This window comes from Ammospiza nelsoni, chromosome 24 (assembly GCF_027579445.1).
Source record: "Ammospiza nelsoni isolate bAmmNel1 chromosome 24, bAmmNel1.pri, whole genome shotgun sequence".
NCBI lineage: Eukaryota > Metazoa > Chordata > Aves > Passeriformes > Passerellidae > Ammospiza > Ammospiza nelsoni.
Window position 1 is genome coordinate 6223953 of NC_080656.1, and position 16457 is coordinate 6240409.

Sequence of the window (16457 nt, forward strand, 5' to 3'; positions counted from 1 at the left end):
GCCCTGCCCAGGGTCAGGATGCTGCCCTGGCACCAGGAGTCACGAGCAGCAGCCTGCCACCACCCCCTAACACCATTGGTGACCCTGCGCCACCTCCCAGAGCAACGCCCCGACGCGTCCCTCCCTGTTTAAGGGCTGGAGCCAGACGGGAGGGAGGGAGGAAGATGCCACCCTAATTACATCCCTCCCATTATCCCCGGCAGGTGCTCGCTGAGTCACGGCCACGCAGGTGCCGTAGCCTGGGCGGGTCAGGCGTCCCGGAGCGGTGCCCCGGTGTCCCCATGGATCCACGAGGGGTGGTCACGCCATGCCAGCTGCCCCATGCCCAGCTTTGCTGAAGGTTTAGGGGGCTCTTCTCCCTACATTTCACCTCAAGGGGGGCAAAACCCAATCCTGCTCCTCCTCTCACCCTGATTCTCTACTCCAGACCTTGCTGGCAGCCACGACCACCCCTTTTTGTGCCTCCCTTACCCTCCACACACCAAGTCGTGTCCCCCCCGCCGGCTCCCTCCCTTAACCCTCCCTCCATCCTTTCCCTCCTGGACCTCGATCTCCCTCCCCAAATCTCTCCCTTCCTCACGCTCACCCTCAGTCCTCCTCCGCCATCGCCATAGCCCCCACTGCCCCCGCAGCCTCCCCTCGGGCCACCCCCTTGCCATGGGCCACCAGCCCCCCCAGGTTCGCGTCCCCTTTAAGCCTCCCCAAGCTGGAATGCGAGAGGAGCATTTCAGCGCCCTGTGAGGTCAGATAAAGACACTATATTTATCTGGCTGGTAACCTGAGCCCTGAATTTCTGCCGTGGTGTTTTTACGCGGCCCCACAGCCCTCGGGCTCGGCCCCCTCCGGCCACTGCGCTCCCTCCCCGGGTGGAGGGGCTGAGCCGGGGGTCTCCTGTCCCCTGCGAAGGGCTCGGCTGCTGCCCATCTCCGCACCGCCCGTCTCTGAAGCTCCCCAAGGAGGCAGGATCAGCCCAAGGGCATCACCAAATGCCTGGCTGGTCGCCCCTCGCCATGCCCTGAGCAGCCATCGGCCACCCGCGCCACATGCAGGTAAGTGCAGGTGGGGACAGCGCCCCGGGGAGGGGGACACGGAGACAGACAAAGGTGTCCCCCTCTTCCTTCGGGGGAGAGGTTTCTCTCCAGGGAGAAGGTTCCGAGTTCACACACAAAATCCTGGCTTTGCGCCCTCCTCGGCACCCTCCTCGTCCCCCGGTGTGGGCAGGGCACCTGCCCGAGGGTCCCTTCTATTTTTTTGCCACCCACAGACCTCAAAGCAGTAACTCATGCCCCGGGTCTTTCGTCAGGGTCCCCGGTGGGTTCGGGGTTTTGCTGCCCGGGAACAGCAGGTTCTGCAGCAGGGTGGGGATGTGTCAGCAGCACAGAGTGGGGCCGGGGCGGTGACTCTTGGCCATGTGGGGTGAGCTGGGGGGTTCTCAGGCCCAGGGAAGGGCCCTGGCCAGGCTGGTCCCTGCTGCGTGAGTCACCTTGGGCAGGGCCTGTCACTTTGGGGGGTGGGAATGGTGGGGGGCAACGGAGGAGCTGGGCTGTGACAGAGGCACTGCAGTCCCCATCTGTCAACAAGGGTCACTCCAGTCCCTTCCAGGCAGCAAATATTTTGTGGCACATTCCCCCCAGGGCTGCTTGGGGTCACCCTTCTTATAAGGAATTGGACACCAGGAGGATTCTGTGCCTCGTTTCCCTTGGGGAATGGGCAGGAGGCTGTCCCACCCCACTCAGCTGGACACAGAGCCCCTTAACCCCAAAGCACTCGTACCCTGAAGCGTGCAAAGTGCCTCACACAGGGTCTCCTCTGTGCTTCCACCACGGCAGAGTCCTGGGAGCTCCCACGTAACCTCCAGGCTGGGACATTGTGTCTCAGGGGACAGGGGACACAGCTCCGAGCCTGCGTAAGCGAGAAGCAGCTGTGCTGTGACACCTTGGATGGTGCCAGCGCTGTGTAAGCTGAGCTGAGCCCGCTCTGGGGCTCCGTGGCCACCGAGGGGGACAGCTGGCACCAGGCACGGGCAGGACAGAGGGGACACCTGCCACTGGGTACGGGCAGGACAGCAGCTGGGGACAGAGCAGGGCTCTGCTTCTCTGCCTTCAGAGTGAAGGGTTTGCCTCCTCACTTTGAGCAGAGATTGCCAGGGAAGTGCCAGGGCAGGACTCCCCAGTGCCCCGAGGAGCCCCTAGGTGTCCCTCTCCCATGTGGTGGCGCCTCTCCTGCCCGGCCCCGTGAGCGCAGACCGGACATTCCTGTGCCTCAGCTTCCCCTGACACCCCGGGAGGATGATGAGGGTGCAGGAGGCCTGACTCAGCCGTGCCGGCCCCAGGGCTTTGCCAGGCAGCAGGAAAGCTCAGCACAATGACGGGTAGGGAGGGGCCAGGCAGCCCAGGAAGCGCTGGGAGGAACCGGGGTTTTCTCACACCCCCTCAGCTCCTCTGGCTCCTGGCACGCTCCGCTCTCCCGCCGCCCTGGGGTCCGCTCGGATGTGACACGGGGACCTGGAAGCACAGGCAAGCCTGGCAGATGTGACATTCCTCCATGGTAAGGCCTCTCTTCCCAAGGAATGGGATAGCTCCCGTGTCTGGGGCCGGTGCTGGCTCCTGACCCTGCATCCCTCCATCGGCTGCTCCGCATCCCCAGGGCAGGTGCTGCCCTTGGAGACTTGTCCTGCTGCCAGGAGCTCCTGCTGCCCTCCTCTCCCCAACCTGGTGCTCTCCTGATGCTGCTGGCGCCAGGAGAGAGCGTGGGCACCTGGCAGGGGACGATGGCGTGGGGCTGTCCTGGCACTGTCCCAAACCAAGATCATCTCTGCTGGCGAGGAGGATGGAGAGCAGGGGCAGTCGCTGTGCCAGGCTGCTCCGTGCCCCAGCAGGGCAGGCAGCCAGGCATGTGCTGCTCCCTGGGAGCCCAGGGGCTCCGTCATTCCCATCCTGGCACTCGAGTGCCAGTCTCTTGGCTGGGGTCCCACTCCCTGTGAGCGAAATTCCCCACTGTCCATGTCAAATCCTGACTGGCAGAGCCCCGCTCCTGGTGAGGGCGTCCTCAGCCAGGCTGGGGAGAGCCGAGCCGGGTGTTTCGTAGCTCCCTTGCCCGGGAGCAGATTATTCACCCTTCATTCTCCGTCCCCAAACAGGTCTGTGCGCTCCACCTCGCTGCTGCTTGTAAATATTTCCTTCTGCAGGGTGGGATGGCTGTTCCCTGGGCAGTAACCTGGCTGTAAAGCCAGGCTGCCCGCCAGGAGCCCACGGGGGCTGGCTGCTGTCTCTCAGCACCCCCTCCTAGAAGCATTCCCGGGGCGTTTCCACGCTGAGCCTGCGGGGTTTTGAGCAGGAGGCTGTGCCCCCCAGGGCCAGGCTGGCAGTGACCCTCGTGCCACGATCAGTGCCCATCCCCAAGCCTGGGTACACCCTCGGTGCTGCAAGGGACGGGCCAGGCACAGACTCTGGCACCTCCTGGCTTGGAGCTGGGCCAGAGCCCGCCCCGGCTGGGCTGGGAAAAGCCTCTGAATCAGGGTCATCTCCCGGGTGACTGGAGACTCTCGGAGCCACATGAGCCGCTGTCCTGCCAGGGAAGGGACACCAGTCACCCCGGGAGCTGAGCACCAGCAGCGCCAGGGCAGAGGAGCTCGGCTGGGTCCTGCCTGCCCCAGTGGCACCCACAGCCCCAGCACAGGTAGGGATCCAGCCATCAGCCTGCCAGCCGGGGTGCTGAGGGCACACTCTCCTCCAGCTCCTGGCAGCCCGTGTTTGGGGGCTGCTGGCTGCCACAGTGCCCTGTCCCTTCTCTGGCTTGGCTCTGGGGGCCTCTGTCCCTGTCTCTGTGTGCTCCTCCCCTGCCCTGTGTGGGAGCCACCAGCTCTCTGTGGGCACTGAGTGCTGGCCGTGCCCGGCTGGCAGGGGCACGGCTGCCACCTCACCAGGAGGACTCTTAGTTTGAATTACTGATGGGGGCACAGGGCGCACGGCCATGGCAGGGAGACAGGAAAGCTGCTCAGATGCTGACCTTGCCTCAGTTTCCCTCTCACTGAAGTGCCAGCCCCTTGCCAAGCCCCAGCACTCCCTGTGAGTAACCAAGGGAAGGTGCTGACTGGATCAGCCCATCCCAGCTGCCTGTCTCAGCCAGAGCTGGGCCTGAGCATCATCCTGTGACCAGGCCACTGGGGATATCTCTCCAGGCCCAAGAGTGGGACAGTCACAGGATGGTGTGGCAGGGATGCCAGGGCTGGGGCAGAGGTGGCTGCTGATGGGGCTGTTGGGTGATTCTGGCTGTGCCCTGGGTTCCCTCCTGTGGTTTGAGGTGCCCGGGGGCATGGTGTGGCAGTGCCAGCCAGGTCCTGCTGTCTCAGGCTCTCCAGGAAGGCTGGCAGGTGGCAGGAGCCATGGCCACACTGTCACCAACAGCCCCTGGATGCCCTCAGTCTGCCAGAATCTCCAGGGGAGGCAGGAGCTGCTGGGTGGGAGCTGGTGTTGTGCTGACCAGGACCTGTGGAATTGATCCCCGAGCTCTTCCCTTGCAGCCGATGCCTCCAGGACAGCGTGCCGAGCCCCAGCCTGCAGCATGTCCCAGCTCTCCTCCACCCTGAAGCGCTACGTGGACTCCTCGCGCTACGCCGAGAGCACCTACAGCAAAGCGCCCAGCGGCTACAGCTCCTACAGCTCCTATGGATCCACCCTGTCCACCGCCTACGCCGACAGCGACAAAATCGGCTTCAAAGCCAGCTACCTGCCCTCCCCCCGCTACCACCACGCTGGGGGGCTGTCCCCCACCTCTGGCTATGACAGCGGCCGGCTGTACCCCGACCCCAGCATCCGCCTGAGCCCCTCGTACCTGCGCACGCAGCCGCAGCGTGGGCTCAGCGGGGGCGCCTGCTACACCTTCAGCGGCACCCCCGGCAGCCCCACGGGCTACCTGCCCTCCGCAGCGCCCCTCAGCCGCCACAAATCCATCAGCCACTCGGACCTGGCACGGGAGTTCTCGGGGCTGCACACCTCAGACAGCGCCTACCTGCCCGCGGCCGGCGCGCTCAGCACCCGCGCCCGGCAGGAGCACGGCAACCTGCAGGGTCTCTACCAGGCTGCCGCCCACTCCGACTACGTCCGTGGCTACCTGGAGAGCTACGGGAGGAAAAGCCACCATGGCAGCCTCTCCACTGGCCACCTCAGCCCCTCTCAGGCCACCCTGCCGCCGTCGGGCACCCGCTGTGCCAGCCAGCCCTGTGAGAGGAGCGATGAGCACTGCGATGTGTCCGCACAGGACCCCACGGTACGTGGGGCTGCCTGGGGTGGGGGACACAGCTGTGATGGGGAGGGATGTGGGATGTGCTTGTGGTGAGCTGAGGAGCCCCAGGCACTCAAAGTCTGCCTGGGAACCTGGGTGTGCTGCTCCGTGCCTCGGTTTCTGTGTGTGACCCTCTGAGATGCCCTTGCTGGCACAGCAGTCCCTGCTGGAGCTGCTGAGGCAGCCGTGTGAGGGCGGGTGGGTGTCCTCTGAGGGGCACCTCCCCAAGGAGGCAGGATCAGCCTGTGCCCAGGATTGTGCCCGCTGCACTTTCTGCATGCATGTGACAGCAGGTGATGGCTCCCATGAGGGGCTGACGAGGATTTCCTGCTGCCTCATCCCAGATAGGGAAGGTGACATGAGCAGCCTGGGCACTCATCCTGCTGGGACAGCTGGTTTGGCTGGTGCTGGCTCTGCCACAGCGACTCGGTGCCCAGCGATGCCAGCTCCCTGGCACCATCCACTGCTGCCAGTTTGGGGCTCTGTGCCCCAGCCTGTGTGGCACCAGGGGTTCCCCCTGGCAGTACCACCCACACGTGCTGGCAGGTACTCGGTGCCTCGTGTCCCCATCAGTGCTGCAGTGTCCCCAGAGCCCCAGCCTGGGCTGGGAGCAGGCACCGCACACTCAGCCCGTGCAGGGGAGCAGCCTGGTAATTTTCCACTCAGGTTTCCTTCCAAGATCTGGCCAGGCTCTGCCTGCATTGTCTCCCGCTGTCTTTCCAGTCACCCTCCATTCCCCCATGGTCTGACCTGCCCTTTGCTTCCCTGCCTCTCTGTCCCACCGCCATCTGCCGAACCACAAGAAATCCTGTCCTGCTCGCAGGGAGGCAGAAAAGAATCCCCCAGCATTTTTTCCATTTGAAGCCAGTGTTCCCACATCCCTCTCTGTGCCCCTTCCCAAGTGCCTTCCTCCACAGAACCACCTTCAGCGGTGCCCTGCCGTGGTGTGGGACCCCCTGTGCCCACCTGCCTCATGCCTGGCCCCCAGTCCTGGGGTGAGGGAGTGGGTTGGGGAGTCAGGGCAGTGGAGGATCAGTGCTGTGGAAGGGAGTTCCTGCCTCCCCCTCCCACACCAGGCCCTGCTGGGGGGCTCCAAGGGGGGATCCAGCAGCTGCTGCAGCCACTGGCGGCTCTTGCGAAAGCCAACACTGCCACTGCAGTGTTCCCACCCCATGTGCCCACACATTGCTGTGTGGGGTGCCAGCCTGCTCCTGTGGGGCAGCAGGGACTGTGCAAGTCCCCAGCCCACAGTCTGCACATGAACCCAGCCTAGGCTGATGGGTGGCAAAGGTGGCAGAGGGCGTTGGGACAGACACCCATGCCAGGGCAGGCCAGGTCAGTGACACTGGCTTAGGTTTCCTCGGTGCTTTGATGGGCACACCTGCTGTTTTCCATTGCTGTGGTTTATTCCCTCTCTTTCCCAAGCCGGGACACAAATGTCCCGGTCGTAAACCAGAGCTGGCTGCCTGTGGCCGTGCCAGGTGCCGGAAACAAGCGCAGGCTGCAGCCCCGGAGCTGCCATCCGTTCTGCCCCACTGCCCAGCCCCGAGGGCAGTGTCAGCAGCACCCGCTCCTGACGCAGCCAGGCCACAGCGGGGCTGGCCCCACGCCTCCTCCAGTCCCTTTTTCCATCGCTGCCTCCCGCCTCTGCACCAGGGAAACCGCCATGCAGAGGGGTTTGCAGCCAGCAGTGAGGGTGTCTCTGTGTGTCCCTACCCTCACCATCACTTTGTGCCTCAGTTTACCCTGTGGGCAAGGGGAAGTGTGTGAAGGTGTGATTTCAGCAGGGGGCTGTGCCTGCAGAGCTGCAGGGCCATGCTGGCTCCTGGGAAGGGCAGTGTGGTGAGGGGCAGGACTGGAGCTGTGCCGGCCCATTAACCACCCTGGGTGTACATAGGGTCAGAAGGCCAGGGCCACCCACAAAACGCCGGCAGCTCTCCGCAGTCCCATCCTGAGCAGCTGACGTCCCTGGCCCGCAGCCAGTGGCTGGCTGGCCCTGCCTGCTGCCGCGGTGCCAACCGGGCCTGTGGCAACCTCTGCCCGCGGCAGAAGGTCACCGCTGCAGAGGGGCCAGCTGAGGGCAGGGACCTGCTCTGGGTGATGCCATCCCACCGGGTGTCCCCTTCTCTCTCCCGCTCCAGCCTCGCCCTCAGAGCCTGCGCGCTGCTCTCTGGCTGGAGGGGAATTTGGTCCTTAGCCCAGGGCACTCGATGTCACTGGGACACGAGGTTGAACACGGGATGTGGCTGAACCGCCCTCTTGCCATGGAACCGGCTCAGCCAGCACGGTGCATCCTCATGGGGAGAGCTGCCCCAGCTCCCTGCACAGTGCTCAGGGCTGGCTGTGCCCATCCTGCCCGCGTGGTACCACCTGCACTGCCAGGCAGGATGGCAAGAGACCTGGATTTTGGGGAGCTGTGCCACAGCCTGGAGGCCCAGGGTTGGAGGATTTTGGGGAGCTGTGCCACAGCCTAGAAGCCCAGGCTGTGCCCCTGGGCACGGCAGGGCACCCAGGCAGGGCAGGAGGGCGTGTGCCCCTCCGTGCACACCGTGTCCCCGTGTGTGTACGCCGTACACAGCGCGGGGTGTGTACATGTACACACGTGTGAGCACGCGCAGGCCGCGGTTACGACAGTCCTCCCGCTGTGATGCAAAAGAGCCCTGCAGATGAATAACGCTGCAAGATGCCTCCTCAGATATTTTTGCTGGTGCCAAAAATAGTCTCCCTGCCTTCCTCCCTCCCCTCCCTCCGTCCCCAGCCAGCCCCTCCGCTGCTTGACAGAGAGGCTGCATCTGCAGCCAGCAGGATCCAGCAGCCCCTGCCTCTGGATGAGGGTGTTTTGGGGGCTCCAGAGGAGGAAAGAAGGCTCTGTTAGAGCCCTCTCGGTGAGGTTGGAGGCTGTGGCTCTGTCAGAGCAGCCCAGCCCCACTCCCTGTCCTGGTTGCCCATGGAAATTTCCCTGAGCAGGCAGAGAAACACCTGGGCACGCAGAGCAGGCGCAGGGCTCCGGCGCTCGTCCTGCCGCGGTCAGAGGGGTGAAGCAGCGGGAGACGCAGGACGAGGACGCAGGACAGCCGGGCTCCCTGCCAGTCCCCGCATCTGCCCTTGCTGCAGGAGAAGAGCTGGAGCCCTGCCCGTGCCGTGCCTCAGTTTACCGAGGGGAGACGCCAGGTGGGGTCTTTGCTCCACGTAGGAATTGCGGGGAGTTTTTCCCCAGCTCAAGGCACTGAAATATCCCCTGAGCTCAGCGCTAATGCAGCCCCTAAAGAGGGGGGTTCCCCCAAAATGTCACTGCCTGGGAACCTGGCATTGGCACTGCAGGAAAGGCACATGCCCAGGAGCCCCACAGCCCGGTGTGACAGCCCGCAGCCCCTCTCTGGCTACAGGCATCGCCTGCACCCACATGCCGTGGGGCTGTCCCACTTTTACCCCGGCAATTTTGGCGACTAACCCCCAGTTAGGGATCTCTGCTCCCTGCCCAGTGCCTGTCCGGAGCACAGCGTGCCCAGGGCCGGACAGCCGGTGCCACCAGCTCTGGGCCCGCCGAGCTGCGAGCAGGGGGGAGCACTGGGGGGGCACGCGCTGCTCCGGCTGCCGCCTCTCCCCATTCCCCATTGCCCCCGCGGTGCGCGCACGGTGCCGGTGTCGGGGTGCGGCAGCCCCGCAGACAGAGATGCCGAGAGGGCACCGCTGTCCCCCCGCAGCCCCCCGGAGCCGGGGCGGTGTCGCCGCCCCGTTCCGGAGCGTGTCCCCGGGGCAGAGCCGCCCCTCGCGGGCCCCCCTGGCTCCGGGCGCGCTGTACCACGCGGTGCGCGGGGGCTGGCCGTCACCGAGCCGTCACCGAGCCGTCACCGAGCCCGGCTGCCGCCTCTCCACCCATTTGATGTCAGAGGCGCTCAGGTGCCGTCAGCCCCGCAGCCGGCACCGGCTCCGGCCCCGCACGCCCAGCACGGGGGGCTCCGCGCCTGACCCCGCGCCCCCGCCTGCAGCCGGCCCCGGGCAGCCCGGCCGGTGCCCCCTGGCTCCCCGCTGCCCCCGGCTGCTCCCTGCCGTCCTGCGGTGCCCGCCGGGGCCACCATGAGGGACTCGTACACGGTGACGCTGCCCGAGGAGCCCCCCGCGCTCCCCGACCTTCACAAGGACCTGCGGCCCCGCGCCTCCATGCCAGGGTCCCTGCTGGTCTCCACCTTCGTCGGGCTCGTCCTCAACAAGACCAAGGTACGAGATGCCCGCAGCCCCCATGCCCCGGCTTGGGGGCAGAGAAGGGGCACCTCCTGCCCGCCCTGGGGAGCGTGGAGTGCCCTGTGCCATGCCCCGTGCCCGAGGATGGGGTGGCAGGGGGTGGGTGCCCTCCCGGCTGCCCGTGGGGACGGCGTGTCCCCGTGTCCCACAGGGTGGCACGGAGCAGGTGGACTGCACGTGTCAGGACACCTGGGTTCCTCTCCCAGCCCTGTCCTTGCAGTGACCTTGGCCAGGTCCCCGTGTCCCACCACAAGGAAGGGTCTGCTGGCCACGCTGAGCCCCTTGGCAGTGCCATGGGAGTGAGCTTGGCTGTCCCCAGGGCCACAGCACCGGGACAGATCTCTCCTGTAGGGATGGCAGAGCAAGGGGCAAGGAGGGCAAGGTCTGAGCACTTATGTAAGTCTGGCTGCTCTGGTTCTCCTGCTGCCCCAACATGCTCCTGGCATGTGGACCTGGATGGGGCAGGACGGTGAGGATCTTGTCCCTTGTCCCCACCGCCTGTCCCTTGTCCCTGTCCTGCAGTGCAGCCTCGGGGAGTCCCCAGCCGAGCCGCGTGAGCCAGCTCTCCTTCAGCGCCTCTGAGCATGTCGTGTCCTAGATAAAGCCCTGTACGGGAGAGGGGGATTAGCTGGAGTTGAGTCACCCAGGGGAGGGAAATCCAGAGGGGGAAATAACACCTCGGTGCACACAGGGCTTGTGCCAGGCTAGGGGAGCACCTGACACCCCCTGCCCAGCCCCAGCCCTCCCCTGGGGTTGTTCCAGGCTCTGGGAGGACAGCCTGGGACCTGGCTGTGGGGGAATGCAGGATCTGTGGGGAGGTTTGCACCCACATGGGCAGGACTGGCCGGTCCCTCCTGGCACAGGGCAGGAGCTGCCCAACCAGGGCAACTGGACAAGCCCGTCCTGGTGGGGATGGCTGGGGCACACTGGGGCAGCTCCTGGGAGTTGCTGCTCCCCCCTGGCACCGTGACCTTCCCTGGGGTAGTGGTGGGGACACGAGCAGGGCCTTGGGGCTCACATCCTCCAAGGGATGGATGTAGGCTGCTGGGACACTGGCCCACCTCTCCTGCCGCCATCTGCGCAGGGACCAGAGCCAGGCCGGCTCCTCCAGCCGTGGCATGGCACTGACCTGTCACATCCTGCTGGCACCCTGTGCCCAGCTGAGCCTGCCTCCAGCCCAAGAAGGCGCCTGGCACTTTTGGACAGCCCCCTGTCACTTGGGCAGCCACATCTGGGGACATCCCTGTGCTCTGGACACTGCGGGGACACCCGATGGCACAGAGGGCAGCCGGTCAGAGCCACGTGTGCCCACGCAGGGCGGCCGGGTCCCCACTGGTGCCGGTCCCTGCCGCGGTGGGTGATGCCTGCGCCGTCGCTAAGGAGCACATGTAACTGGATCTGGGTTATTTTGGGCTGCTGTCAGGGCTGGGTGCTCAGCACCTCCCACACACACACCAGCTGCTGCTATTTCGGAGCTGCTGGGCCCCCTCCCCTCCTCTCGCCTCCTCTCCTCCTCCTCAAGCCTCAGGTGGGCAGCTGGGGCGTTTGCCTAAGGATCCTTAAACCCTGGACATCTGGAGAGCACCATCAGCAGCCTGGCCCTGTCAGACCCCCACCCTGCTCTGGGGAGGCTCATCCTGCTGCCCCCCAGTGCAGGGCTGGGAGCAGGACCCCTGGGCTCCCACCAGTGCCCCCCACCAGCATCCTGACACCCCTAAACCCCTCTGTGCTCTTGGTCTCTCCAGCAAAGAGTGATGATGGTTCCCAGCCCCAGCATCCAGCTGCCCATGCCCATCTTTGCTTTTCCCGGCTCAGGGAGCACCTGGAGCACCTGGAATTGTCACCCCATGGCACAGGTGCAGCACAGCCAGGGCTGGGAAGGCACCACTGGGCACACAGCCCTGTTGCCTGGGCTGGGTTTGCACTTTCCCAGGTGGACTTTATCCCGCAGAACAAGACAGCTATGCCAAAGTCTGGGCTGCGCTCGTGCAGGGTGTCCTGGAGGGGATGGACACCTGGCACGAGGCAGGCACGCAGTGACAGGGCACTGTGCTCCTCCTGCAGCGTGGGACAGGCACAGGGCACTGCCATGCCCTGGTGTCCCCAGGGGAGGCAGCCTGGGTGCCAGCCTGACCTGCAATCCAGGGCATGGGGCAAAGGCATTGCCAGGCAGGGAGAACTTTGAGCCCTGAGCATAGTCCTGGGCCAGCAGGATGGGGCAGGCCAGCCATGGTTTGTCACCAGGCTCTTGGCCCAGAGAGCTGCTCGGTGCCGGCTCTGCCCATGATGTCACAGCGGGATGGGGCCTCTCCTTGCACCTGAGGGTCTGCTCCACGGGCAGCTCTGTGGCACCATGGCCTCGCTGGGCTGCCCACAGGCATGGCCAGCCCGCCACCCTCCCAGCACTGTTCCCTCTCTCTGCAGAGCTCCAAGGCCGTGCAGGGGCTGACCGGCCTGCGGAACCTCGGCAACACGGTGAGTGTGTCCCCAGGCCTGTGGCTCACACCTGTGGGGCAGGGGGAGCCCTGTGCCTTCACCTCACCCTGGCAGCTCCCTGCACCCCTCTCCCCACGGCGCTTCCCCTGTCCTGTGCCCAGCCCAGGTGTCCCCCTGCCATGGCCTGCCTCTCTCTGCTTCCCGTTGCCATGGTTTTCTCTTCTGCCTCCCCCAGTGCTTCATGAACTCCATCCTGCAGTGCCTGAGCAACACCAAGGAGCTGCGGGATTACTGCCTGCAGAACCAGTACCTGCGGGACCTCAACAACAACAGCCGCATGCGCACGGCGCTCATGTCAGGTAACTGCCCAGCCCCGGGGACTGCGGGGGCTTCCCTGCAGCAATCCCTGCAGCAATTCCTGCAGCACATCCCTGCCACACCCCACATCCTGCGGGACCCCCACCCAGAGCTCCACGCTCCTCCTTGGGCTGCCCCAAGTGGAGGATCAGGCTGTGAGACCCCTGAGCTGTCCCCATGGGGACATGGCCGTGCCACCTCCTCTGCTGAGCCGCCTCTCTGCCTGCAGAGTTTGCAAAGCTGATTCAGCTGCTCTGGACCTCGTCCCCCAATGAGAGCGTGAGCCCCTCCGAGTTCAAGACACAGATCCAGAGATACGCCCCACGCTTTGTCGGCTACAAGTAAGGAAGGGGGGTGGCTGCAGGGTGGTGGGGGGAGCTGAGCCCCCTGCAGCCTCTCACTGGCCGTGCCCCGTGTCTTGCAGCCAGCAGGATGCACAGGAGTTCCTGCGGTTCCTGCTGGACGGGCTGCACAGCGAGGTGAACCGCGTGCTGGTGCGGCCCCGGGCCAGCACCGACACCCTGGATCACCTCCCGTAAGTGCTGGCACCGCACAAACCCCAGAGGAGTTCACTGCCCGCAAGGCCAGCCCGGGAACAGTGACCTCACAGGTCCCTCTGGGCTGGGTGGCAGAGGTGGTGTCCCCCAGGCCATGCTCAGTGCCTGCTGTGTCCCCATGCTTGCAGTGACGACGAGAAGAGCCGGCAGATGTGGAGGAGGTACCAGGAGAGGGAGGACAGCCGCATCAGCGGTGAGCAGGGCTGGGGACGGGAGGACAGGGCTGGGCTGGCAGCGAGGGGGCAACCAGGGCTCTCACCCTGCTCTGTCCCACCCCACCAGACCTCTTCGTTGGGCAGCTGAAGAGTTCTCTGACCTGCAGCGAGTGCGGCTACTGCTCCACAGCCTTCGACCCCTTCTGGGACCTGTCCCTGCCCATCCCCAAGGTGAGGGAGCCCCAGTGATCCCACACCCCCTGTCCTACACCCCCTGTCCCACACTGCCTGTCCCTAACCACCACTGCACTCCCACAGAAAGGCTACGGGGAGGTGACGCTCATGGATTGCCTCCGGCTCTTCACCAAAGAGGATGTGCTGGATGGAGACGAGAAACCGGTACAGGGCAGGGGGGCTCCCATGGCAGGCTGGGCCCCTTCCCCTCTGTGCTTGTGTTGGCAGCACTGTGGGCAGTGCCCTCACCCTCCTGCTTGTGCTGTTCTCTCCCACAGACGTGTTGTCGCTGCAAAGCCAGGACAAGGTGCACAAAAAAATTCAGCATCCAGAAGTTCCCCAAGATCCTGGTGCTTCGTATCCTTCGGGCAGAGGGATGGGGACAGGGGCTGTTGTGGGGAGCAGAGATGGGTTATTGCAGGCTCCCCTTTGTCCTTTGGCTCCTTCACGTGACCCTCCAGACCTGAAGCGCTTCTCCGAGTCCAGGATACGAAGCAGCAAACTCACCACGTTCGTCAACTTCCCGCTGAAGGACCTGGACCTGCGGGAATTCGCCTCGCAGAGCTGCAGTGAGTCCCCTGCATGCCTCTAATCCCAGCCCTGAGCTCCTGGGGACTCCTGGTGCCCCTCGTGTCCCCAGCTGGTGGGGGACAGAGGTGTGAGGGGTGGGGGGCACAGAATCCAGGCTGCTGGTGCTGCTGGCATGGTGGGGGGCACAGGGGTGAGGGGTGGGAGGCACAGAATCCAGGATGCTGGTGCTGCTGGCATGGTGGGGGGCACAGGGGTGAGGGGTGGGAGGCACAGAATCCAGGCTGCTGGTGCTGCTGGCGTGGTGGGGGGCACAGGGGTGAGGGGTGGGAGGCACAGAATCCAGGATGCTGGAGCTGCTGGCGTGGTGGGGGGCTCTGTGCTGGCGCTTTGAGGGGCAGCAGAGCTGAGCAGCCCCCCTGCTCCCCACAGACCACGCCGTTTACAACCTCTACGCCGTCTCCAACCACTCGGGCACCACCATGGGGGGACACTACACAGCCTACTGCAAGAGCCCCGTGTCCAGCGAGTGGCACACCTTCAACGACTCCCGGTGAGCCTGGGGTGGCACAAGCGGGCAGGGACCCCCCCTGCTCGGGGCATCCCATCCCTGCTGCTCACAGCTGTCCCCTTGCCCTCTCTGCAGCGTCACCCCGATGTCCTCGAGCCACGTGCGCAGCAGCGATGCCTACCTGCTCTTCTACGAGCTGGCCAGCCCGTCCTCCCGCATGTAGCCAGCCCTGCCTCCCTGGGGGAGCCCTGGGCCACCCCTCAGAGCCGGCTCCACCAGGGTTCGGGCGTTTGGCACCCCCAGAGCGAGGGGGAGGCGAAGAGGAGACACCCCGGAGGTGGCTGCAGAGGGAGGCTGGGGACAGCCAGGAGCAGAGCCCGGGCAAGGACATCCCAGCTCCGAACAGAGGAGGGACTCGTGGCAGGGCAGGGCTCAGGCAGCTCCAGCTCAGGCACCTTCTGATTGCTGATTTGTTTTTTACCTCGGGGTTTTAGTTTCTTTTCTTTTTTTCTCTTTTTTTTTTTTTTTTTTTTCTCTTTTTTTCTTTTTTATCTTTTTTGTTTCTTTATTTTTTCTTTTTTTTTTTTCTTTTTTTTTTTTTTTTGTTGGTGTGTAATAAAAATCCTGAGCAAGGGACTCTACAGGAATAATGGGGCCACCTGTCCCATTGACTCAACCAGGACCTCCTCTCCCCTGGGAGAGCACCCAGGAGAGCCTCACACATCCCTCCTGACCTCTTGCCACTCCTGTATCTGCTTGGCCGTCCCAGAGGATTCGTGAACTTCTCCCGATCTCCTCCCGGCACTTCCAAACCTCCTGGCAAAGGACTCCAGCAGCTCTCTGCTGGCCTCCGTCCCATCTCGGGCAGCACATCCCTGCAGCTGCCCCACTCACACTCCTCAAAGCAGCCAGACCCACGGACAGGAGGGAGGAAAACATTTTGTGGAATTTCTATGTATTTATAATGGACTTTGCTTCAACCTGGAGCCCCCCGCTGCTTCCTGCCTCTCCAGGGACTTGTGCCGGGGCTGCTCCGGGTGGGTTTTTACCTGCCTGCTCAAACGACGGTGCCTTAAACCATTTAGGGGAGCGGGGGGGGGGGGCGCGGGGGTCGCACGGAGAGAGGGGAGGACGGTGGCTTTGCGGGACCATCTGCAATCGGGGCTTTGTTCTCCCTGTGATCAGGAGCCCTCCTGGGTGCCCGGGCACCCGCCCTGCTGCTCTGCCCTCCAGCTAGCAAATGCCAGTGGCCTTTTTAGCCTTTAATTTATTCTCCTCCCCGTCCTGCCTTGCCTGAGGTGCAGCGGGAGGAGACACGGGCACCATCCCAGCCCTCGGGGCAGCTCCATCCAAGCCACCCCCGGCCCTGCGGGCACGGGCTGAGCGCTGGCACCAGCACCCTGCCCAGCCTGGGGCATCCCAGCGGGGCTCAGGGGGGCAGGATGGGAACGGGGGGCTGCCCAGGGCAGGAGCTGGGCTGGGGCAGCGATGCTGCTTGGCAGGTGGCTTGTTTACTGTGTAAGCAAGGCGGGTGGGAAGCGTCTCATACAAGGGAGACTCGTGCAGGAATAAATTTGAGCTTGAACAGGGCGTTGAGTGCGTGTGGTTTGTCTCCGGGTGGGCTGGCAGAGGGTGGGGAGCTGCCACCGGTGGAGCCCCATGGACCAGAACACTCTGGGCTCGCTGCAGCAAGGGAGATGTGGCTGCAGGTGGCGGAAGGAGCCTTTCCAACCCCACGGAGCTTCCCCCAAAACCCCTGAACAATGGCCCCTTTCTCCCCTGCTTAGGGATGGAGACGGGCATTAAGGGGCAGCAGGAATGCAGGTGGCAGTGCCCAGGCACCCAGCGAGGGCAGGGGGGACACGCTCAGCCCGGGGTCCCCAACACGGCCCCTTCAGCGCTGCCCTGAGCGGAGAGGAGCTGCTGGAAAGCCAAGGTGCCATGTGGGGACCCCAGCAGCAGGGTCCCCGTGGGGAGCGCTCCCAGCAGGATGGGTGCGAGCACTCGTTCCCCTTTAAGACGCTGTTCCTCCGTGCCAGAGCCTGACCTCGGCATCCTCAGCTGAGCTGGATTAACGGGGCGAGGGGGAAGGGGCCTGCGGAGGGGACTGGGGCTGCCGCCGCCTCCCGGGGCTCCCCGCACTCCCGGCACGGC

General features: G+C 64.8%; 1 protein-coding gene across 2 annotated transcripts; it reads left to right on the plus strand.

Moving 5' to 3' along the window:
* Window positions 1-854: 854 nt before the first annotated feature.
* Window positions 855-14728, plus strand: USP2 (ubiquitin specific peptidase 2). Of its 2 annotated transcripts, XM_059488304.1 has the most exons (13): window positions 855-1049; window positions 4523-5268; window positions 11950-12000; window positions 12197-12320; window positions 12548-12659; window positions 12743-12853; window positions 13004-13068; window positions 13158-13261; window positions 13349-13429; window positions 13543-13621; window positions 13726-13833; window positions 14225-14345; window positions 14439-14728. In XM_059488304.1, exons 2-13 carry the CDS (start codon window positions 4564-4566, stop codon window positions 14524-14526), a joined length of 1749 nt encoding a protein of 582 aa, XP_059344287.1. In that variant the 5' UTR covers window positions 855-1049; window positions 4523-4563; the 3' UTR covers window positions 14527-14728. The 2 variants fall into 2 exon arrangements, with proteins under 2 accessions (XP_059344287.1, XP_059344288.1); XM_059488305.1 differs by lacking the exons at window positions 855-1049; window positions 4523-5268 and adding an exon at window positions 9361-9501.
* Window positions 14729-16457: the final 1729 nt, after the last annotated feature.

Bases quoted from the DNA above. Each gene is read 5' to 3' on its own strand.
- USP2 (XM_059488304.1), top strand. From the start codon at position 4,564: ATGTCCCAGCTCTCCTCCACCCTGAAGCGCTACGTGGACTCCTCGCGC. The intron at 12,321-12,547 runs GTAACTGCCCAG...CTCTGCCTGCAG, and splicing joins GCGCACGGCGCTCATGTCAG to AGTTTGCAAAGCTGATTCAG. The intron at 13,262-13,348 runs GTGAGGGAGCCC...GCACTCCCACAG, and splicing joins TGTCCCTGCCCATCCCCAAG to AAAGGCTACGGGGAGGTGAC.